The following is a 23,708-nucleotide window of genomic DNA, read 5'->3' as shown; positions in this document are numbered from 1 at the left end:
TTCACCCCCAGAGGAAGAATTGCTCCAAACACATAAACACCTGCATTCGCCTTTTCTTTTTGACTCCCCTCAACAAGCTTTTCACTTTTCTTCGAAACCCAAAAAAAAAGCCAAGGCTTCAATCCTTAAGCGCTTCCAACCCCCAAGATGAAACAAAACGCCAACAGATGATGAGTCAATAAGTCACCGCTTTGAACTTTGGGCTTAATTAAGCCAAACTTAAAGCACAGCAGCAACGACACCCGCAACAGCAGCCAGCAAGCCACCGGCGTTCACAAGGACCTCACCGGCGGCGTTACCGGTCGCGGAGCTCGAAGGGGCGGAGGCGGTGTTGCTCGACGCGGCGTCCGTGGCGGTGGTGTTGGCGTCGTCAGTGTTCTCGTTGTCGCTGCCGCTGGAAGAGGCGGCGGTGGTGGCGGCGGCGGCGGGAGCGGTGTTCACGTTGGTGGTGGCCACGGCGACCTTGCTGGTGGAGGACGGGTATTGCTTGTCGAGAGCGCACCAGGTGTCACGCTGACCCATGTCGGATGCTGTTTGAAGGGAAAGGCGTGTTAGTATGTACTGAAAAAGAAAAGAAAAAAGAGGAAATAGCCAAAGGGAGAAAGAGGAGGAGGAGGAGGAGGAGGAGGAGGAGGAGGCTTACCCTTGCGGGGATCGTTGGGGCAGTTGTTGTAGCAGGCAATGATGTTGGGATACTGCGCGCACTTGCAGCCGTAGTCGTCGCGGCCGCACAAGGCGAGCCTGCTGTTCTCGGTACCGAGGCAGGTCTCGACAATGTAGGCGGCGCCGCAGACGGAGGTGGTCTGGGCCGCGGCGACGGCGAACATGGCGGCGAGGGGGAGGAGAGCGGCCTTCATTTTGGCTGTTGGTGTATTATTGAATTAGGTTTGGTGAGAATTAGATGGAACAACAACAACAAGAAGAAGAAGATTAACGATTACTTTCACAACACGGCGGATGAGTGAGAGTAAGTAAGTAGGTAGGGGAGGAAAGATATTATGTATGAGGAGGGATCAGGAGACCTTGTATATAAAGAAGGCCGGGCCGGTAGATATGGATCGATGTGTGAATAGTCTAGACAAAAAACGATTGGATATTGCCCTTTCCTTTCTGGTTTTCTCTTCCAATGATATTGAAGAGGGAGGGTCTGACAGGCAACAAACGGTCGAGCGGTGGAGAGAGGGACTGGAGAGAGACAGCGAGGAGGAGAAGAAGAGAGTGTGTGAAAAGGGAGTGGACGCGCGGTGTGGGTGTTGTCAAGGGTTAAAAGTAAGGTAACTCTGGACGGGGGAAGAGGAGAGAAAAGAGTGGTTGACGAGAAGGTCCGAGAACCTGGGGAAGCTCCTAAAGGTAGGGGGGGAGAGTGAGTCCATTCAGAGCCCTGGTCCCTGTCAAAGGCATTGTTGACTCTTGAACGGACGGTGACTTGTGAGAGACGTTCGTTCGTTCGTGAGTTCCCCCGGAGTATGTCAACCACCCCCCGGTCTATTTAGTACGCAGGCAGCATGTCAACCCAAGGCACGCTAGTCCAGGTTGGGCATGACTGAGATGCAGTCTTAAGCCGCAATTTAATCTCCAGAAACGCCTCTTTTGCCTGTTTTTCATGGAAGTCGAGCGTCACAAGAGCCGGTTTCATTTCACAGAAAACATGGGGATATCGCCAAGTTGGTGAGAGAAGCAATCGCTGGCTGGAGTTGTCGTCTGCGCTAAAATCGCGATCTTCGCTCTTCCTGCGCTCCCGCCCGCGTATTGGGATCCATCATTCAGGACATCGACCCAGGTCTCCCCACAATCCACAGTCTCCCCGCCATGTGGTTCCGCCAGAACGAGAAGACTAGGGTGGCCCAAGTGCGTCTTAGGCCCAATTAAAAACTAGTCCAAACTCTTAGCTACAACCAACTATTAGAGAAATTATTAATACTCCGCACACAAACACACGCACACTCCTCCTCGCTAAATCAATTACCTTACATCTATACCCTTATACTTTAATACTGCACAATTATCATATACGTTCCCTTACCACTCCCCTACCACTCTTCTACTATTCTCTTACCGCTCCCCTACTACTCCCTTACAGTTCCCTTCTCACTCTCCCACGAAAAGACTACAATCCTCTACAATAGCGTAGCCATTCAAATACTAAAGCAACGCACTCCCGGCGGCCCCTACTCAATAGACTAATATATTAAATAAGGAAGCGTAAATTGCCTTTATATTAAATATAATTAATAAATCCATTTTTAGTACTATTATATAAATTCTAAAAGATAAAAAAATATATTATAATTAATTCTTTCAAATTGGAAATAATCTAATATTATTAATATTAATAAAACGTAGTACGCTTATAAGAAATAAAAAAAACCTACCGCAATAAAAAATAAAATATCTCTACGCCTAAAATTATTAATATAGGTTAGGCTATTACTTCCGCCGTTTACCTATTTAAAGCTACTACGCAATATAACAAATATACTAAATATACGAACAAAAAAACGCTTCGCCCCACTTCTAAATATATTACGCCTATAGATAAATAATTTAATAATATTTATACTTACTATTACTATACTAGCTAAACTCTAAATACTCCTTTGAAAAAGAAATAAAAAAGAAAAAAGAGAAGGAGGAGGAGGTAGAGGAGGTATAGGTTCTATAGATAAAAGAAGAGAAGGATAAAATAATAAACGATATAACCCTCTAAAATTTAGAAAAAATAAAAGATATTTTAACTTTTAATATTAAAAAACGTAGAGCGGTTAAGGCGATTTCGCCGTAGAAGCGCAAAAGAGCAATATAATTGTACTATATTAATAATTTTTTAAATATATTTAGTATATAGCATATTCTAATTTTATTTTACTACGAACTTTATTCTAATTTTTACCTACATATATATTATTTCTATATAAATAGTATATTCCGTTTTAATATTTAATATTTAATAATTATCTCTAATTAAGAATAATCGTATTTAATTAAGAAAAATCATATCTAATTAACACTAAACGCTTTCTATATTAAATAGTTAAATAATATTTTTTATTCTGCTTTTTATCTAAATAAATATTTTAATCTACACATACTATATAGAACTAAAAGAATTATTTTTAATATACTATAATAATAAATAATTTAATTACATAATTTAATTATTTATATTATAATTAAAAACTTAAAAGATTTTATAATAAAAATCCGTTTTTTTTTTTAATAAAATAATACTCTGTATACTTTTTATCTTGAATAATATATGTAAATATGTTAATTTATATTATAAAAATTAAAATAGTCTTTAAATATATATAATTTTAAATCTATTAAAATAAATAAAAGCTCTTTAAAATTAAATTATTTTTATTTATTTTTATTTTTAATAACTTTCTAATTTAGAAAATAAACTTTTAAATATATAAATATATTATATAAAAGTAAGAAGAAGAATTTAAAAGTTCTTAAAAGACCGTTTCAAAATTTAAGATTATTTATTTTTATATAATCTTATATAAATATTTTATATATATATTTATATTACGTTTATATAAAATACAATAGGTCTATAAAAGTATAATAAAGTAAATAATTATATAAAGTTAAAATACTATATTTAATAAGGAGAATCAGAAGGAAAATTATATTAAAAAGATTTAATTAAAATAGAATTTTAAAGTTAAGCGTACAAATTAAGTAATTATATAAATTTAATTAATTAGAAAACTCGTATCGGCTTATTAATTTAATAAATTTATAAGGATCTAGCTTAGTAAAACTATATTAATACCTTATATACTAGCCTTATAATATAGATTTAATATTATAATTATTATTTTATATAAATAAAAATAAAAAATAAATTAAAAAACAGAATTTAACAACGTGTTTAGGATTTAGAATTATTAATATTTGAACGTTTTTGTATAAATATTTTATTTATATATATATATTAATATACGAATATACAATATATAAATAGAGTATATATTAATTTATGTTAAAAAGTTTATTTTTTAAAACCTTCTGGTAAACTCTAAGTGGTATGGTTAGCCTTATTAACTTTACTAATTATAAAAGTTCTTATAATTTTTATAAATTATTTTTATTCAAGTAGTTATTTATAAAAAGAAAAATAATACCTTTTAAAAGCCTTATAGTTATATATATAATTAAATTATAAAGTACATCAAATTAATTTACTTTCTTCTTTCCGTATTACGCTTTTTTATATTATAATATTTAATATAAGATCATTTATAAATTAGGTTTTAAATTCCTATAATATATATAAATATTATATAGGATAAATATTATAATTAAATATTCTTATATATAATAAAACAAAGCACGGTTAATATATATAGTATTTGAAAAGGAATTTAATTTTATTTATTAGATTGATTTTATTATAGTTTTTATACTTATAAAAGATTAATAGGGAAATTCCTAGATTTCCATATCTTTCCTATATTATAATTTAATTTAATAATAACGGCCTAAATTATTTAAATCATTATAGAGCCTTCTATATTTAACCGTTACTTAGAATTCTAATTATTACGGGGTAAGGCGATATTAAACGTTAGGGGTAAATTAAAATTTATATCCCTATATTATAGTTTAATTTAATAATAACGGCTTAAATTAATTAAATTATTATAGAGCCTTCTATATTCAACCGTTACCTAGAGCTCTAATTATTATAGGGTAAGGCGATATTGAACGTTAGGGGTAGATTAAAATTTATATATTTATATAAGAAAAAAAAGAAGCTATAAAATATATACATAATTTATAAGGAATAAACCTAGCGGTAAGCCTATAGTACGTATACATAATTAACCCACTTGCTGCCTCAATACCGAAGCGGCACAATATTAACTATAATAGTATAATTAATTAAAGAGCGTACATTAACCCAGCAACTATTACCGTAGTAATACCACGACCAAATAATAATTATAAGCTAACCCTATAATACTAACTATTTTATAATTAGTATTTAACTTTCGCTTAATATATTCTTTCTGTATAAATAATTAATTAGGATAGCCTCTCCCTTCCTTTTATATTATCCTTCTTTTATTTTACTATATATACTAACATAACTTTATTTAATTAAATTATTATCTTAAATACATTATTTCTTCTTTATTCATATTAAAAATATTTAATTATTTTTATTATTCTAACTTTATATATTGCTTTTCTAATCTTTTTTTTAAATTTACAATTATAAAAAGCGTAAAATTATAATATAGGCATTTTAAGATAGAAGAGAAATTAATAAAAATTCCTATATATTTTATTAATTTTTACGTTTTAATTTTATTATATTAATTAAAAATTAAATTATTTTTATAATCTGAATAGAATCTTATAATAGTCCGGATAGAATTTCATAATAGTTCGGATAGAATTCTTTTAATCAAAAAAGAAAATATATATATATATGTGTGTTTATTATTTTATTCGTTTTAACCTTTAAAGAATTTTATATTAAAAGCTCTTATTTTTAAATAATAAATAATAGAAGATTATATAAGAAGGCAAAATTTAATAAAAATTAATAATTATATAAAGAAAAATACAAATATATATTAAAATTAAAATTGAAAGAATTATTATTATAAGGAGGGAAAATGAGTATTATAGTTAAATATTATAATTATATATATAACGAATAAGAAGGAGGTTACCATAATAGGTTTCTACAAATAATTTAAAATTATTAATTTTTATATAGTTTTATACGAATATTTTTATTATATATATATATAAACCTTATTAAATAAATTAATTCTAATATATATATATATTATATATTAATTATATATTCGCTTTACTATTAAACAACTATTTTTTTATTATAAAACAAAACTTTATTTTATTAATATCATAATTAATTTTAATATAATTAAAAGACCGTTTAAAACTAATTTTATACGTATAATTCAATTATTTATATTATAAATAAAAGGCTTAAAAGTTTTGTTATATATAATATTATTTATAATTTATATTTTTTATTTAATTATATAAAATTATAAAACTCTATTAATAATAGCCTCTATTAAATTTTTAATAAAGGAATTTATTTGTTATACGAAACGGTATTTATTTTTTATACGAAATTATAAAACTATAACCTATAAAAATATAATTCTACAAGTAATAAAAATGATAAAATTAAAAGCTATAAATTAAAATAATATTAAATATCAAAAAGGAAAGGAAATAATTAAATGAAAGTATTATAGTTTTAAATATATAAATTAAAATTATTAATCGTCGCTGCCTATTTAATTTGTATAGTTTATCGATAAAAATATAAACCTTCCATCTAATATACTATAATACCCTATACCTGGCACCCTATTACCTAATAGCTAATCTTTTAAGAACTTGTCCAATTATATTATAATATAATTAACCGCTTTTAATTTATACTAACTAATTTTAATCAAACCTTTTCGCGTCTAACACTCAATAATTCGAATAAATCGTTATTTTTCCCACGCAACTATAAAATACTAATTATTTACTAAAAATATTATATAATACTACCAAAGCCTATAATATACCACTTTATAACAATAATTCCCTAATACAATAACCTTCGGCTATATATAGACTTTATTCTTAATACTTATATAAATAAATTCTTCCGTTATAATATTTTAAAACGTTTAAAAGAATGATTTAGTATTAGAATAAGTCGTTCAATATTAGATCGCTTTCTTAAAATGTTAAAAACCGTACTTCAACGGAAACTAAAAATAATTCCTAATAATACACTTTACAAAGAAATCCAAACTATCTATTTCGAATAAGCGTTAACCAATCGAAAATTACTTATCATACTTCAAAAACGAAACTTTACAATTTCTCTTACAAATATAATACTTATATAAAAAGATTTAAAAATCCTTCGAAAATATACGCCCGAAATACTTTAAAAAACATCTAATAAAATGTATACTATTTTTAAAAAAAGTTAAAATTCGGACGAAGCTTATTGTATTTAAAAATTAAATAAACGAAAATTATAATATTACTTTTCGAAATTTTTCAATCTTCACCTTCTTCGGAAACTGCTCTTCTCTTATTTTAAAAATTTCTTTCTATAAATAATACAAAAAGAATTCAAATTCTTATATCGCCGTACGGGGGAGTAAATAATACTTAATTCTAATTATATATAATATATTGACGCCTATTTTAAATTACGAAAGTACAATATAAAAATTTACGCAACTATTAATATATATTCGTAATATATCCCATAATTTTATATAAGCATTTTAGCAATAATAATAAAATCAATTTTCCGCTAATAGATTAAAATAATTAGGAAGTATAAATTTATTCTAATATAAATATAATCTAATTATAGAAACGAATTAAATATAATAGCTAATAAATTCTATTACTTCGCGTTCGGTAATCGATTATAAAAATATTAAAGTTATAACGTATAGTAATCGACAAAATAATTATTTTTAAACTAAAGTCTCTAGAAAAAATATTATTATCCAATATAATATAACTTCGAAGGATCAAGTTCTACCAACATATAACCCAAAACGACCGCTCTACATACAAAACGTTTTTCTTTAAAAAAAGAATACCGCAAACTAATATATTGAAAATTAGTAAAAGCAATTATATAATAGCTGAACGCTTTTTTAAATAATAAATCACCTTTAATTAAATTCAATCGATTCTAATCTAATTATATTAAAAATATTTTAAAACACTAAAATTAATAAATATGTAAAATTCTATTAGAATAGAAGACGATTTTATGATACTTTATACCTTTATACTTTTAATCCAACGCAAATTTAAAAACTTTATTAAATATTAAAACTAATATATTATCCAACTTCAATACGCGCGCAATTATATTATTTTTAGGACACTAATTAATTTATACTACGAATATAACGAGACTGAAACTATTAATTATCGGTATAAATTAAATTTAGAACAATTCTAACAATTGAGGAATATTATTCAACAAAATAATTTCAAACTTAATCGGTATTTACTAAAAAAAATAATAATACTATATACTTCTTTTACAAAAGTATTTATTCCGTATACCCGCAACGGGCCGGAATCGCCCTTTCGTATATAATACAAATACCTCTATAACGAACTAAAGGAATATAAAATAATAACAAACCAACCTACCGTTTATATTTTAGTATTATTTAAGGGAGTATTTAATAAAATAAAAGAATTAATGAAATAAATAGGGGATAATATAAATAGGATAATATAAATACTAGAAGGGAAAAAGGGTATAATAATTAATAATAAAAATTACTAGTAAGAATAATAATAAAATCGGAAATAATTAAACCTAATTAAAACGAATTAATAATAATATTTAAAAGTAACGAAAGTAAATTACACATAAAATATAGTAAATAAGAATATATATCGGAAATACATTATATTAAATATATATTAATACTTCATATTTATCGATATTAATTTCAAAAATTAATATAAATAATTATACTTTAATACATATTTTATAATTTCCAAAAATCCTTTAATTATATCTATCGTAAAACTATACATTAAGAGTAAGGAATATAAAAATATATATAAAAGAAAGAAATTATTTTAAAAAAAGAAAAAAAAAACCGCTTCAAATAAAATTCAAACAAAAAAACTTGAAAAATTACTTCGTATTAATAAACTATTAAATTATACAACTATTATTTGGAAATAGATTTTTTTAATATACAAACCGCAAATATATTACCTTCATTTAATATATTAATTCTCCAACCTAATATATTATTATATATAGCGGAAAAAAATATCGCTTTATTTACTATTTCAACACTACATTCACAATATTACTTACCCGTCTTCAAAAGTATAGGAGCGCCTAGAATACCAAAATAAAAAGAATAAAAAATATTAATTATATCTTTTCTCAAAACAATAACTACAAATATAGAAGAAAAACCAGTATTATTATATTCTACCGCTTATAACTACGAATTAATAAAATAGGGGCGGAATACCTAAAATAATGGTAAGCCTACTTTAATTAAAATTAATTAACCGTAATCTTCTCTAGTAGGTCTTAATAACCGCTAATACCTCCTTAATATTAACTAAATTGGCGAATACTTCCTCGTTTAACGACCCACCAATTAATATTTAATTAACGCTATCCCCCACTTTATATTCGTTATCCTCCACATTACTTTCCTTTTATAATATAACCTACTATTAAAAAAAGGGGGGAACCTCTTCTTCCTCCGCTTCTTACTTTATATTAATTATTATTATTATACTTATAATTTGCTTATTATTAACCAAAGAACTAACTAACTACTCTTATTTAATATATAATATTTATATAATACTAAATTCCCATTTAATATTAAATTCCATCTTAATATTATATTCCTATTTAATATTACGCTCCTACTTAATACCCAACTCCCGCTTAATAAATACTTCTATTTTAATGCCCGCCTTCTACTTAATATTTACCTCCTTTTTAATATCCTTCTTCAATACTAATATACGCTTAAAAATAAGGGAAGCAACGGAATTACTATTACGCAAAGACACAGCCCGTTTACAAACGCGCTTTAATATAATCGCTTTTAAAATAACATTGCCCTCTATAAAATCCTCATTATTATTAACAATTATAATTTAAATAAGCGTAATAATTAATAGTATATCCTTTTTCGCCTTCTTATCGACGTCCAATAATTTCCAAAACCCTTCGAAATTAATCGTTTTTGATTTATCTATTTAAAAACTAATAAACACAATTTTACCGCCGGTTATTTACAAATCGATTCTAACAAACTCAAACTTTATAATATTAACATTTTTAAAGCGGGTTAAATACTCTTTAAATTTAATCCATTCTCTAATTTAATAAATAAGAGCGAAATAATTATCAAATAACTCGTTCAAAATATAAATTTTAAAGTAACTCCTAAAGAAATTAAATAGAGACTTTACTTTAATAATTATTAACTCGCCGAAGACCATTTAATATTTTATATATTTTATAAACTATTAGAATATTACGTATCAAATATTCTTAAATACGTTATAATCCAAAAAATCGACGGCTTATTAATAACAATTAATACTCATATTTATATACTCGCTAAATTTACTACTATTATTACTAATAAGAACTTACGTAATAAAGATGTAAAATGCTTTTTTTAAAGTATAGCTAACGTAAAGAAAAACGGTAGGTTAGTTTTAATTAAATAAGAATAAACGTATAAAGTTAGGGTTCAGGGAATCGTTAAAAATAATAAAGGCAATTTCCAATATATTAAACAATACGGCTTTAATTATAAACGGTTCCTCGTAATCGCCGCACACTAGTTATATTAAATATTCGGCCAAGTAATATAAATATAAAATATTCATTTTCGGGCAATGTCTAAAAGCTATTGGAAGAATAAAGATAAAAGAAATATAGTTACGCTAATTAAACCGTAGTAATTAAAAATAAAATAGGATAGAAAATAATCTGGAAAAGTATAATATAATAAAGAGAAATTAGAAGGAATTAAATTCAATTAAATACAATATATCTACTACTTAAATACTATTAAGTCCCTCGATAGCAACTTGTACGAACATATTACAAGGGAGAAATCGGTCGATATAGGATCTTCTTATATATATAGTCTAATTTATTTCATATATACTTTTATAATAGAAATATATATATAAATTAAGAATTTTAGAGTTTAAGTACGTTTTTAAATACCTTTTATTTTAATTAACTTTTTAATTCTTTTTATATATAATTAATTATAATAAATGAAATAATATCAAAGAAAGGAAGAAACTATTCAAATTAACCGTTTATATAGGAAAAATATATTATATAAAGGCAAAATATGATATATAAAATAATCTAAACTCTAATTAATAATTAAATATAAAAGCTTTTATAATAGCTTAATAATTTAAGCCGTTATTACTAAATTAAATAATAACATTTTAAATATATAAATATTTAAGAATTCCCCTCTTATATATACTAAATAATAAAAAATTCTATTCGTACTGTAGAATAAATCTATTTAAACTATATAATAAAATTAAATTTTGAAATTAAATTATAAGGTTAGAATTTATAAACCTTTAATTCAATTAAGAATTCATTATAATTTTCTTTTTATCTTTTAATACTTAATATATATTTATATACTTATTATAATTTTAAAAAGTTATAAAGGGTTAAAAAGTCTGTTATAATATTAATAATTTAAGAAAATTATATTAATCTTTTTATTATAAGGATTATATATAATTAGCCAATATAGTATAACTACTAAAGGATTAAGAAAAAAATAAGAAAAATCCTTATTTAATTCTCTAAACCTAAAGTCTTTTTATTTATTTAAAATTGAAATATTTTTAATTTTTATTTATAGTTAGAATAGAATTTCTTTATAGTACGAATATAATTTTCCTAAATAATATATATATTTATATATATATATATAATTAATTATAACGCTTCCTTCATTCTCGTTTATAAATATACTCTTTTTATATTAAATTGAATATATATTTTCTATTATCTTTAATATATTTAAAGACTTTTATTACTCAATCCTTCCTTTTATAATACTTTATTATTTACTAATTTAAAAAAAAAAATTTTCTTCTAATTTTTCTTAAAAGTTAAAAAGGGTAAAGAGGTAAATATAAATATAAATAATTATCCTACGTAACAATTTCGTCCTATAATCAATAATTTTAAATTTTAAATATATTTTTAAATATCCATTATTTTTAGCGCATTTATTTATATATATTATAATATAATTATATATTAATCAAAATTAATATCGAAGGCCTTATAATTTATTAATATAGTTAGTAAGATAATAAAGTAAGTAATAATAATAAAAGGAATAGGAAGGTTTGGAAGCTAGGTAGGGCCTAGCGCAATTTAAATATTAAATTAAGTATAAAGGTTCTAAGAACCTTTATTCTAAATAAAATATTTATAATTAAATTAAATTATTCTAGAGAGTTCTAAAGGAAACCAAAGGCTTCTTATATTATTTATAATATAAATTCTATATAATCACCCTATAATATATATATATATATAGATCTATATATATAAATTATTAAATAAAATCATATAAAGGATAATAATTTTCGCGTTTTATTCTATTTAATATCTTTGATATTTATGAACCTTCAAAACTCATATATATTTATTTAAATATAATACTAATTAATTTTCTAATTTAATCTTAATAAAATTCTTTAATTTCTTTTTATATTACTTTTTATTTTATTAAATTAAAATATTATTTTTAAAATTAATTCTTAACCATTAGATTAAATTCTTTTACTTTAAAAGCAATAACTTATTTTATCTATTATTTATTTACCTTCAATATAATAAAACTTTCAAAAATAATATATAATATTAATTCCGAAAATAAATTTATATAATTAAACGGAATTCTTAATAAGTAAATAGGTCTTTAATAAATAACTAATTAAACGTATTTTATACATTTAAAACCGTAATATCCTATTACTTTCGAATTATAATTTAAACCTTTAATACATTTCGGACTTACGCTTAATAATCTCAATGCAAACCCAAGCTAAAACCTTCTTCAAATCCTTTACTTTGCAACCACGGATAATTTTGGTAGAAAACGGGACTTTACCCTACTTAACCTTCTCCTCGGCCTTTTCGAACGCTAAATAATATATTAATAAATGAATTTAAAGTATTCGGAAGAAATAGAAATAAATTATACTAATACGCAAATTACAATTAGTATTATCGCCCTTAAAATAATATTTAGTATAAGCGCTTTTAATAACGCTTCTACCTATAGAAATACATTCGGAAAAAAACCAAAAAAGCCAACCAAAATATATTTATTGTACGGGCTATCATTAATTTAAATATTAAAAAGATAGCCAACAATACCAATAAAATATTCCGAATAATTCTACTTTAAAGCCGAAATTAGAAATTCGTTATTATCCCAATATCTTTTAAAAGAAACGCAATGAACAATCTCCCATACTCTTTTATTAAATTCAATTACCTTTAATATCGGTTAATCGACTCTAATAAATATTTTTACTTTATTTATAACTATAATAGTATATACTTCGTTAATGTTATATTTTAATATTTTTTTAATAATAAAGCGCAAACGCTTCTTTTAAAGCTAAACGTAATCAAATTTTACCAAATCTTCGTCAGCCTCTATATTTACAGCTAAAGATTCGCCCTAAAAAGTATAGGGGCGGAACTACTTAATAAACTCGCTTTCCTCGTTAACGGACATACTTTCCTTCTTCAACGTTAGTTTAAAATAAATATATATTAATTTTACATATAGTATACGCTTACAAATTGATTTTAATACGTCGCAACCGTTAAAAAATATTAAAATATTATTATAACAAAAGTATTTACATATATTAAAGTACACGAAGATACGGGGTTATATAGAATGTAAGATAAACTTAATTACTAAACTAAATCTACGCTAACGCGCCTGGGCGCGTCCCTAGTGCCTGTAGTTGATATGGGCCATTTTTCAACCAAACTTTTTCAATTGGGCCTAAGACGCACTTGGGCCACCGTAGAAGACGGAGAGACTCGACGATGATTTGACTGATGCAAATGCAGATAGGTAGCAATGATATAGTCTAGAGTCTTTGAAGGTTTGTTGGTTTCCATCTACTCGCCTAGAATTATCGACACTAGACTTTGTCTAGACATGCATAAAACGAAATGAAAGGAAGGTGCGTAGTGATTCGCCAATAGCAGCCCAAGCGGCCGCAATGCACCGCTCCCGCAGCGAATGCAATGCAGGCCTGCCGCTCTGTCTGTGTCTGTGGATTTTGCGGGCTGCCAAGTGGGGGAGACCCAAGCACAAAAATGTTCGCGGTAAAGCCGCGGCCGGGTCCGAGGTCAGATGAACACGGGAGGCCGGGGCTCTTGGCGCAACCTCAGGACAGCCGACGGCGGCGGACGGGTCCTGACAGCTGCACCTTCTCTCCTCCCCCACGGACGTTGCTTAGATGTTTTATGGGGAATCCTGCATCTCCTGTTGGCATCTCCAGAGGTTCGCGTACACTGCCGACATGCCCATTTCCCGGCCGTTGCAAGAAGGTCAGAAGACTCGCCTCACATCGCACAAGTGAATCAAATAAACGAGTGCCAGTCTTCCGACGTGTCACCGACGCCTAAAATGGCCAGGGCAGCCAAAATCAACTGAGCAGCTGGGGTAGACCTCAAATGACCCGAAAAATATATAAAAATCAACGTTCGGATGACCGACTGCCAGGAAGAGCCTCACGTAGATCAACGATCAGCACTGCACTGCGGTTCGGTTCGGGCGATCCATCCACATTCCACACGGCACCTGGGCGCTTCTTCGGCTTACTTACCGCAACCTGAAAGTAGGAATGGCGCACCTTTCTCCCACCCACCCACCACTACACGGGCTTGGACGACGTTCGGACGGCAAATACGATGTGTAATATGCTTGAAACACCATGTGTAACTTGCTGAATACGGCGTCACACCTACTTCCTCTGGTGCCAGACTGCTGGTGATGCGGCCTCGGAATCACATCAACCAAATACCGAGCCATTCCCATGGCATGAAATATGTCTGTCCTTCGTCATCCCATCATGTTAAGCTTTCAGAGGAATAACCAGTTTACAACTGGCCTAAACAAGCTCAGTTGATACCTCGAGTCAAAGCCCCTTCAAGAGTCCTGTCAGTCAATCACTCAACATAGCCCTTCCTCGTATGAAGCTTCACTCACCTCATTCATCGTCGTATCCTTGATATTGCTTATCCTCCCTATATTCTTTCATAGACTTCTGAGCACTGACTCCAACACTATTCTCACCTTCCTCACACCTCGTGCGTCTCAAGTTGATCTGTCGCTCCTCTCTTTAGTTCAAAGTTCTCCCTCTCCAACTGCTCAACTCTCTTCCTCATCTGTTCCATCCCCTCAGACACTCCAACACTAAGCTCTTCAATGATCTTGATAAGCCTCCAGAGACGCAGGACAATGATCAGCTCCGCAATTTCCTCGATGCCGCCTCCATGCAACACCAGCATGACAACATCCACAGCAAAGCTAGCAACGATGACCGTGGCATCCAGCCAGTGAAACCACTCTCCAAAGAAGCTTTTGAAGCCGCAATCATCCAGCATAACCAGTTAGCCAACGATCTATCAATCTTCAAATGAACCGAGCCGAAAGTAACGAAATCACAAACTCACCCAGCTCCAAAAGCCCAAATCATCCCCGCCAACTCAACCAGGAACAGCGAGCTGACCACCGTCCCAAACACATGCAATCCCTCCCTCGTCTCCGCCACCCATTTTGCACTCTCCTGCTTCAAGTCGCAGGCTATTAGGGCGACAAAGACGTCAGCCACGATGGATGCTACGTCCAATGCCACCAGAGCTAGGACGATGTAGTGTTTTGTTTTGGACGAGAGGAACGCCCTTGCTTGTGCTCGGAGGTGTTGGTGTGGCCATGACGATGATGATGATGATGATGGTTCAGAGAAGAGGCCATTTCGAGATGAGGACGAGGATAAATTTCTTCCTCTGCTGGGCGTCGCTGCGAGTGCGCAGAGAGGAGGACTTGGAGAGCCTGGCTCTGTCATTCTTTCTGCGAGAATCAAGAATGGGTTCGTCGGGGCGATGCCAGATGGGTTGGATGTGGATGAATGTTAAGTTTTGGGTACGAAACGGAAGAAGCATCAAGAGGGAGATGGTGACGGGTGAAGCGTTTGTGCATGGGTTTGTGTGTCGTCTCACGAGGCGTATCAAATCTGCTGTAAAATTGGAGTGGCCTAAGTATATGACATGCTGAACGGCCGTGGGAGGAGCAACAACTTCATGAGAGTAGGTACCCGTTCCAGCGACCTGGAGAAGCAAAGAGGCAAGAACGACGATGGATTCGTGGAAGGCAGCATGGATCGATGGAATGGCCATAAATCCACGGCAAGAGCGTTTCATAATGCTGGAGGTATGGATCAGACTGAACTTAGGTGCAGGTAAGTATGATTTGAAATTAAAGTGTGTCTGAGTAGGAACAACTACTTCTACAGAAGAAATATCACCATCCTACTTCCATTGTCACAAGGAATTTAGTAAAGTCATATAAGCTTACGGATGGAAAGCGGATAGTATCCTGCGCTCACATGGGAGCAAGGCGTAGTTAATGGACTTTTGTTTGACTGAAGCGCCCCTCAGGCAAATCTGAGATTTAATTTCACTTTGGCATCAGCAGGCCTTGAGCCTTTTGCCCCTTGAACTCAAGACCGGACTGAACGGCCAAACAAACCACGTTCGGATGACATTATGCATGAAGACTTTAATCCAACCTCATGTGTCACAATAGACAAAAGGGGTATCATTAGATGCTTCAGTCGGCACCCTCGAGACATTATTATTTACAATACTCCGCCGTTTGTGACAAACCGCCATATCTTCGATCTCATATACCTCGCTTCCAGAGCCAGGCGGAGCGTTGAATCTTGGAAGTCCATCCATCTGATTATGATACACGAGTCCGAACAGTCCCTGCAAGCATATCCCGAGGCAGTTCCTATGTAATGGCTAGTAAAGGGGCCGAGAAATTCCATAAACACAAAACCATGCTAACCTTTCACCGTGCAAGTCTAACTCCAAAAACATCAATGCAAGAGAACGAAATTCCCAGCCAAAGAGAAAGAGTACACTGACACGTCTTTATGGTATAATGGTGAACCAACGCCCTAGATGCAAATCGCTACCTCTCCATGAAAATGATTCCCTTCCCAGCCCAGCCCGGATTCCTCCCAATGAATGCCATGATTCTCCGGTTACGCTAGCCCTTGACCGCAGAGAAATGCAAATGTGTTGGTTGAATGCCCCCCGCCAAGATGAAGCCCAGTTCGTACTCCATGCATGTATCTCTGCCGCGAGGCATCTGTCGTCTTTCTAGCGAAAAGAAGTTCCGCCGTGCCTGTGTTTAGGTGTGGCGGCTCCTTTTCGAGTTCTGGTTGAAGGGATCCTTGTCGTTGCCAGGCCCAAAGTTGTCGATTCGAAAGAATTCTGCAAGGTCGACCACCTTTCGCTTTTGTCCTGCACCACGGCCAAGTGTTCGTGTAGCAGATTGTCTGAGGGCGCGGTTTCTGTTGTTCCGCGAACTTGTCGAGGTCGAACCGGAGCGATTCCTGGGAGGATCGGAAAGCGCCAGATTTTCCAGCTTCATTGCCTCCTCGTGAGGAAAGGGGTGTGCTGATTGAAAGGTGAATGTTTCTTGCGTTGGGACCACAATTTGGAAGTCCTCTGAGTTGGAAGGCGGCTGTCTTTGCTGTTGCTGGTGCTCCTGCTGCGGCTGTTGGTGATCCTGGGGTTGTTCTTGCTGGGGAGGTTCGAAGACAGCAGGGGCAGGCGGCGAGTCTCTCATTTGATCCTCCTCTTGAATTGGATCTGAAGATTGCGCCTGGGGCGATAGTGCGGGCTCGATCTTGTCGTCATCGTCGCTCTCTACCGTGGGGATATCCCGACCGTCCAAGCGCTCCGTCGCCCAACTCCGAATTGTCCATCCTTCGCCGTCACTCAAGCCCAACCTCCTCCTGTCGAGAAACGCAAGAAGATCGTCGAGACAGTCTTGGTAGCCCTCGCTACGTGCCTTTGCGACGGCGGGACCGGTGGTCTTGTAGAGCTTAGTCACCGACAAAGCGGCTGCCTTGAAGGCTTCGAGAAGATCGTTGGAGTCGGCGCTCATTGCGGCGGACTGGTGAAAAAGTTGTATTGTGAAATAAACGCAGCGCTGTTTGCTTGTTGTAGGATGTTGCTTGTTGCCGAGAGGGTGGTTAGGGTGGTTGTAGCCAAATGTGCGGTCTAGAGAAACAAAGAAAGACAAAGCTCGCTGATGAGTCGGTGATGGTTTGTCAGGAGGAATGCAATGATGTCTTTCGGGGCTGAGGTGGGTAGGGCCAGGAGGGGTTTTTGCTGGAGTATCGCATGTGGGTCAGTTCCGTTGCTAGTGGATACGAAGCGAAGTGAGGGAGTTGTCTGGACCCTTTCGATTGGATGGAGTCGCTGATGTTTAAACAAGCACGTGTGTACACAGTACAGTCATTACATGGTGCCCAAGCTTACCTTGCCGTGTCAATACACTACAAGGTGCTAACAAAAGGTTCTGAACTGCAAGAATGAACAATCGAAAGTTTCGAGTTGCAACCGTGCACTTTGGCGGTCGGACTTGAACTTAGTTTCCCAGACGTGGACTCGAGGCTGGTGGAACTTTCCAGTTTGGTGGATGAGCAAGACGAAATCGCCTTGGTCATTCCTGCCAGGCGGCATTCCAGTTCCTTCCAAGCAGCGTGAACGTGAAGTGGAGTCGGCGTATCTGTGCACCTACCATCTGCACCATGCGCAACAGGTAATTCGATGTTTGACAGTTGATGGTGTGGCGTCGCCCGTACTTTGTAGATAGAGCAAGCTTAAATACACTGTGGGGATCAGGCACTGGCATGGCAACGGAAAGTTTGCGGGCAGGAGGTAAAGACTGAAGGTCGGCCAGAAGATTGAAAGAAACTACAAATACATACGTACGGTGGTGCTTTTTTTGAACTGATCTATGGATGATACCTTGACTGAAGAAACAGGTGACGGGGAATGACAGTTAGGATTCCCTCTATGTACCTTACCATGTAGCTCTTACAAGTAAAGATGGCCACTGCCCCTGCTCGATGTATGCTGTGCCTGAACTAACCGACTTTAGTGCAGGCGGGAGTTAAGTTTCGGCCTCTGCGCAACCGCGGGCGATACCTTCCATTTGACTTAAAAGAACCTATCAACATCTGTGTACCTCTACAAACAGGAGCAACACATAGCAGGAACAAACCAAACGGTTATCCCTAGAGGTATAACTTCCGCAGCATAAGTCGAGGTTTCTAAACCCTACCGTACGTCAGAGTGCCCCGAAAGCGTCTAGCGTGCGATCCAAACAGGGACCCGACCGGCAAGGTACCGGCTGGCAGACGCCAAAGGCTTGCGTCTCAGCTGCCCGGCACTCGACTTGATCCCCTCCGTTATCTGGACCCTGTGATTGGCTGAATGAGACGCGGTTTCGCCCATTTGGGATCCTCGACTCTCGAGAAATTCCCACCTACGACCATCTCGACCCTTCAACAAACAGCATTTCCAGACCGCGCTTCCTTCTCGTCAACCTGCCAGTCAACCACGAGGTCGCTGGCCATCACCAAACTCATTCCAGAAACGAGGACATTTGCACCGCTTGCGCTGCAACCGACATCACCCACAGAAGCGCGTTCCAGTCGCGTTTAAGTGGTTTTGGGCCGTCTAAGCCAGGGGCCTTCCAGTCTGGACTCCGGTTCACCTTCAACCGAACAAGCGGACGAACAACACGACACTGCACCAACCAAACAAAAACCCCCACCATCATGGCCCCACGTTCGCGACAGCCCGTCAACGACGACGACGCGTCAATGCCTGACGCCCCAGAGACTTCCAATGCTCCCGCATCAGAGATGGTATGAGGCCTACACTTTCAATAAATGCGCCTTTGCGCCAATGCACTTTGCTTTTCACGGCAATGGAACTGACGTTTGACCGCGGCCGTACAGGAGGTCGACGAGACGCCCGACTACACCGACTCTGACACGAACCCAAATACTACCGAGAGCAGCGTCGCAGGCGAGCCAGTAGATGGGCGTAGGAAGCGATCTGAGGCCAACCAACTACGACGGAGCATTTTCGGCAAAAAGCATGACAGACTAGGAGAGTCCAAGGTAAGCTATTCCAACCGTACATCTCAGACTGTCCTTACGTCTCGAATCTTGGTCCTCCGTCGCAACTGCTCGGTGCACTCTTTTTCGTGATCCTAACTCGGCTCCAGGAAGATGATTCGCTCCGAAGATTCCGCTACCTCCTCGGCCTGACCGACCTTTTCCGTCATTTCATCGAGACAAACCCGAACCCCAAGATCCGCGAGATTATGGCCGAAATTGATCGCCAAAATGCCGAGGACGCAAAGTCAAAGAAGGGCGCTGGTCGCCAAGGCGGTGCTACTAGTGAGAGGCGTCGTCGGACCGAAGCTGAGGAAGACGCCGAGTTGCTCAAGGACGAGAAGGTAGGAGGCTCCGCCGAAACCGTCTTCCGCGAGTCGCCCGCCTTTATTCAGGGCACCATGAGGGACTACCAGATTGCCGGTCTCAACTGGCTGATCTCCCTCCACGAAAACGGCATCTCGGGCATCCTGGCCGACGAAATGGGTCTCGGAAAGACACTACAGACCATCTCCTTCTTGGGTTATCTGCGGCACATCATGGATACTACCGGTCCCCATTTGGTCATTGTTCCCAAATCGACTCTGGACAACTGGAAGCGCGAGTTTGCCAAGTGGACACCAGAAGTGAACGTGCTGGTGCTACAGGGTGCCAAGGAGGAGCGTCAGCAGCTCATCCAAGACCGCCTTGTGGATGAGAACTTCGACGTTTGCATCACCAGTTACGAGATGATTCTCAGGGAGAAGGCTCACTTGAAGAAGTTTGCCTGGGAGTACATCATCATTGATGAGGCCCATCGTATCAAGAACGAAGAGTCCTCGCTGGCCCAAGTAATCAGAGTGTTCAATTCGAGAAATCGTCTCTTGATTACGGGCACTCCCCTGCAGAACAACTTGCACGAACTCTGGGCTCTGCTCAACTTCCTGCTACCAGATGTCTTCGGAGATTCCGAGGCGTTTGACCAATGGTTCTCTGGCCAAGATAGGGATCAAGACACGGTTGTACAGCAGTTGCACCGTGTACTACGGCCCTTCTTGCTGCGCCGTGTCAAGAGTGATGTCGAGAAGAGCCTTCTGCCCAAGAAGGAAGTCAATGTCTACATTGGCATGTCGGAAATGCAGGTAAAATGGTACCAGAAGATTCTTGAAAAGGATATCGATGCCGTCAATGGAGCTGGTGGAAAGCGCGAGTCCAAGACAAGGCTCTTGAACATTGTTATGCAGCTTCGTAAGTGCTGCAACCACCCTTACCTCTTCGAGGGAGCCGAGCCTGGTCCTCCCTATACCACAGATGAGCATCTCGTTTACAACGCGGGAAAGATGCTCGTACTTGATAAGCTGCTTAAACGCCTGCAGAAGCAGGGCAGTCGCGTCCTCATTTTCTCTCAGATGAGCCGTCTGTTGGACATTCTCGAGGATTACTGTGTTTTCCGCCAATACAAGTACTGCCGTATTGATGGCGGCACTGCTCACGAAGATCGTATTGCGGCTATTGATGAGTACAACAAACCCGGCTCGGACAAGTTTGTCTTCTTGTTGACAACACGAGCCGGTGGTCTCGGCATTAACCTTACCACTGCCGACATTGTCATCCTCTACGACAGCGATTGGAACCCGCAGGCTGATTTGCAGGCCATGGACCGCGCTCATCGTATTGGACAGACAAAGCAAGTGGTGGTTTATCGTTTCGTCACGGATAACGCCATCGAAGAAAAAGTCTTGGAACGTGCAGCCCAAAAACTGCGCCTCGATCAGCTGGTCATCCAGCAGGGTCGTGCTCAGATTGCCGCAAAGGCTGCTGCTAACAAGGATGAGCTGCTGTCCATGATCCAGCATGGTGCCGAGAAGGTCTTCCAGGGTAAGGGCGGTTTCGGGGCCTTGCCCGAAAATGGCGCTGAGTTGGCTGATGACGATATCGATGCTATTCTCGCAGCGGGTGAGAACCGAACCAAGGAGTTGAATGCCAAGTACGAAAAGCTTGGTCTCGATGACTTGCAAAAGTTCACCTCAGAATCAGCGTACGAGTGGAACGGAGAAGATTTCGCGGCTCGCAAGAAGGACATTGGCATCAACTGGATCAACCCGGCGAAGCGTGAACGCAAGGAGCAGATCTACTCTATTGATAAGTACTATAAGCAGGCCCTGCAGACCGGCGGAAGGACAGCCGACACAAAGCCCAAGGCGCCGCGCGCTCCCAAGCAGGTACCTGTGCACGACTATCAGTTCTATCCCCTCCGACTCCGCGAATTGCAAGACAGGGAGACGGCATACTACCGGAAGGAAATCGGCTATAAAGTTCCCCTTCCTGACGGTGATGACGAGACCCTGGAAGAGCGCGAGGCCGAAAGAGCTCTGGATCAACAAGAGATCGATAACGCCACACCCTTGACAGAAGAGGAGCAAGCTGAGAAGCAAAAGCTTGCAGAGCAAGGCTTTGGCGACTGGAACAGGCGAGATTTCCAGCAGTTCATCAACGGCTCTGGCCGCTACGGCCGCAACGACTATGAAGGGATTGCGCAGGAAGTCGACAGCAAGACTCCTGCAGAGATCAAGGCTTATGCCAAGGTATTTTGGCAACGGTATACCGAGATCGCGGACTACAACAAATACCTCAAGGTCATAGAGGATGGTGAGGAACGTATGCGCAAGATTGAACATCAGCGCAAGATGTTGCGCAAGAAGATGAGCCAGTACCGCGTGCCATTGCAGCAACTGAAGATCAACTACACTGTCTCGACGACCAACAAGAAGGTCTACACAGAGGAGGAGGACAGATTCCTCCTGGTGATGCTGGACAAGTATGGCGTCGATTCGGAGGGCATCTACGAGAAGATCCGGGATGAGATCCGCGAGAGCCCTCTTTTCCGCTTCGACTGGTTCTTCCTCAGCCGTACTCCCATTGAGATCAGCCGTCGCTGCAACACTCTGCTGACGACGATCGTCAAGGAGTTTGAGGACGAGCCTAGCACTACCACCAAGGCCAAGGCGAACGGGGTCAATGGCAAGCTCAAGCGTGAAGCGGATGATGGAGACAACGACGAGGATAGCGTTTTGGGCCTGGCCCCTGCCAAGAAGAAGACCAAGGCCAATGGTGTCAAGGTAAGCATTTCACTGCTTTTTCCCACCTCCTCGATGCTCCTACTAATTACCCGCCCAACAGAACAAAGCGCTAGACAATGTTAAGTCGGCGTCCGGTAGCAAAGCCACCTCGGCTGCCCCTTCGCGCGCGTCAAGCGTGGCGTCAACGGATTCGAAGGCGACAAAGGGCAAGGCTGCCCCCAAGGGAAAGAAGAAGTAGACCGCTTGACGGCGGTTCAGGCGTGAGAGATAAGCTACGGTAAATGTATTGAGTCGCCTTGCTATTCAAGGCTGGCGTTGCATTTCATATGACTACTGGATGAAGGGGCGTGGTTCTCTGAGAGACCAGTCTAGAGAGTGTTAATGCAGTTGGTTCGCGGCGTTTTCGATGTCCTATTTATGTTGCGGCCAGTGATGGATATTTTACGTCCCGTAGTTTAGCGAGGATTATCTCTGCCTACATGAGGAATAAAAAGCATATTTCGGTCAAAAGCAGTTCTCTTAAGAGACGCATGGGGCGTGATGTGTGCAATCTTGTACTTTCTTTACCCCTGTCTTGTTGTTTCCACTTGTTTGGGAGAATTAAAAGAACTGGGACCGAAACTAGATCTCTACTTATTACGTCAAATCTGATATCACATGAACGACTCCGCGCGAGATAAGAAGCAGAAGAACGACCATATCCCAACACGTATAGCAAATGACTCTTCCGTGCATCAACAAGGTAGGAAAATTCGCGTTCTAAGGGGTTAAAGGGTTTCCTTCCGCTAAAAGGTG

At 36.4% G+C, this 23,708-nt stretch overlaps 4 protein-coding genes across 4 annotated transcripts; 1 reads left to right on the top strand and 3 right to left on the bottom strand.

The window, feature by feature from the left end:
- Positions 1 to 219: 219 nt before the first annotated feature.
- On the bottom strand, positions 220 to 857 carry B0H65DRAFT_443762 (uncharacterized protein; the record flags this gene model as incomplete). The annotated part of the gene is made up of 2 exons (XM_062825646.1): positions 220 to 530; positions 644 to 857. 2 exons carry the CDS (start codon positions 855 to 857, stop codon positions 220 to 222), a joined length of 525 nt encoding a protein of 174 aa, XP_062680783.1.
- Positions 858 to 14,944: 14,087 nt separating this feature from the next.
- B0H65DRAFT_427583 (uncharacterized protein) lies at positions 14,945 to 15,711 on the bottom strand (the record flags this gene model as incomplete). The annotated part of the gene is made up of 2 exons (XM_062824697.1): positions 14,945 to 15,173; positions 15,320 to 15,711. 2 exons carry the CDS (start codon positions 15,709 to 15,711, stop codon positions 14,945 to 14,947), a joined length of 621 nt encoding a protein of 206 aa, XP_062680782.1.
- Positions 15,712 to 16,865: 1,154 nt separating this feature from the next.
- On the bottom strand, positions 16,866 to 18,252 carry B0H65DRAFT_235817 (uncharacterized protein). The gene has a single exon (XM_062822260.1). The coding sequence runs from the start codon at positions 17,823 to 17,825 to the stop codon at positions 17,064 to 17,066; it is 762 nt and encodes a 253-aa protein (XP_062680781.1). The 5' UTR covers positions 17,826 to 18,252; the 3' UTR covers positions 16,866 to 17,063.
- Positions 18,253 to 19,835: 1,583 nt separating this feature from the next.
- Positions 19,836 to 23,455, top strand: B0H65DRAFT_469985 (SNF2 family N-terminal domain-containing protein). Its single transcript, XM_062827036.1, has 2 exons — positions 19,836 to 22,952; positions 23,014 to 23,455. The coding sequence occupies exons 1-2, from the start codon at positions 20,064 to 20,066 to the stop codon at positions 23,149 to 23,151; spliced, it is 3,027 nt and encodes a 1,008-aa protein (XP_062680780.1). The 5' UTR covers positions 19,836 to 20,063; the 3' UTR covers positions 23,152 to 23,455.
- The last annotated feature ends 253 nt before the right edge of the window (positions 23,456 to 23,708 follow it).

Source organism: Neurospora tetraspora, assembly GCF_033439725.1.
Source record: "Neurospora tetraspora strain CBS 560.94 chromosome Unknown B0H65scaffold_5, whole genome shotgun sequence".
NCBI lineage: Eukaryota > Fungi > Ascomycota > Sordariomycetes > Sordariales > Sordariaceae > Neurospora > Neurospora tetraspora.
Note: the sequence above shows the minus strand (reverse complement) of the source record. Positions and strands in the feature narration are given on the sequence as shown.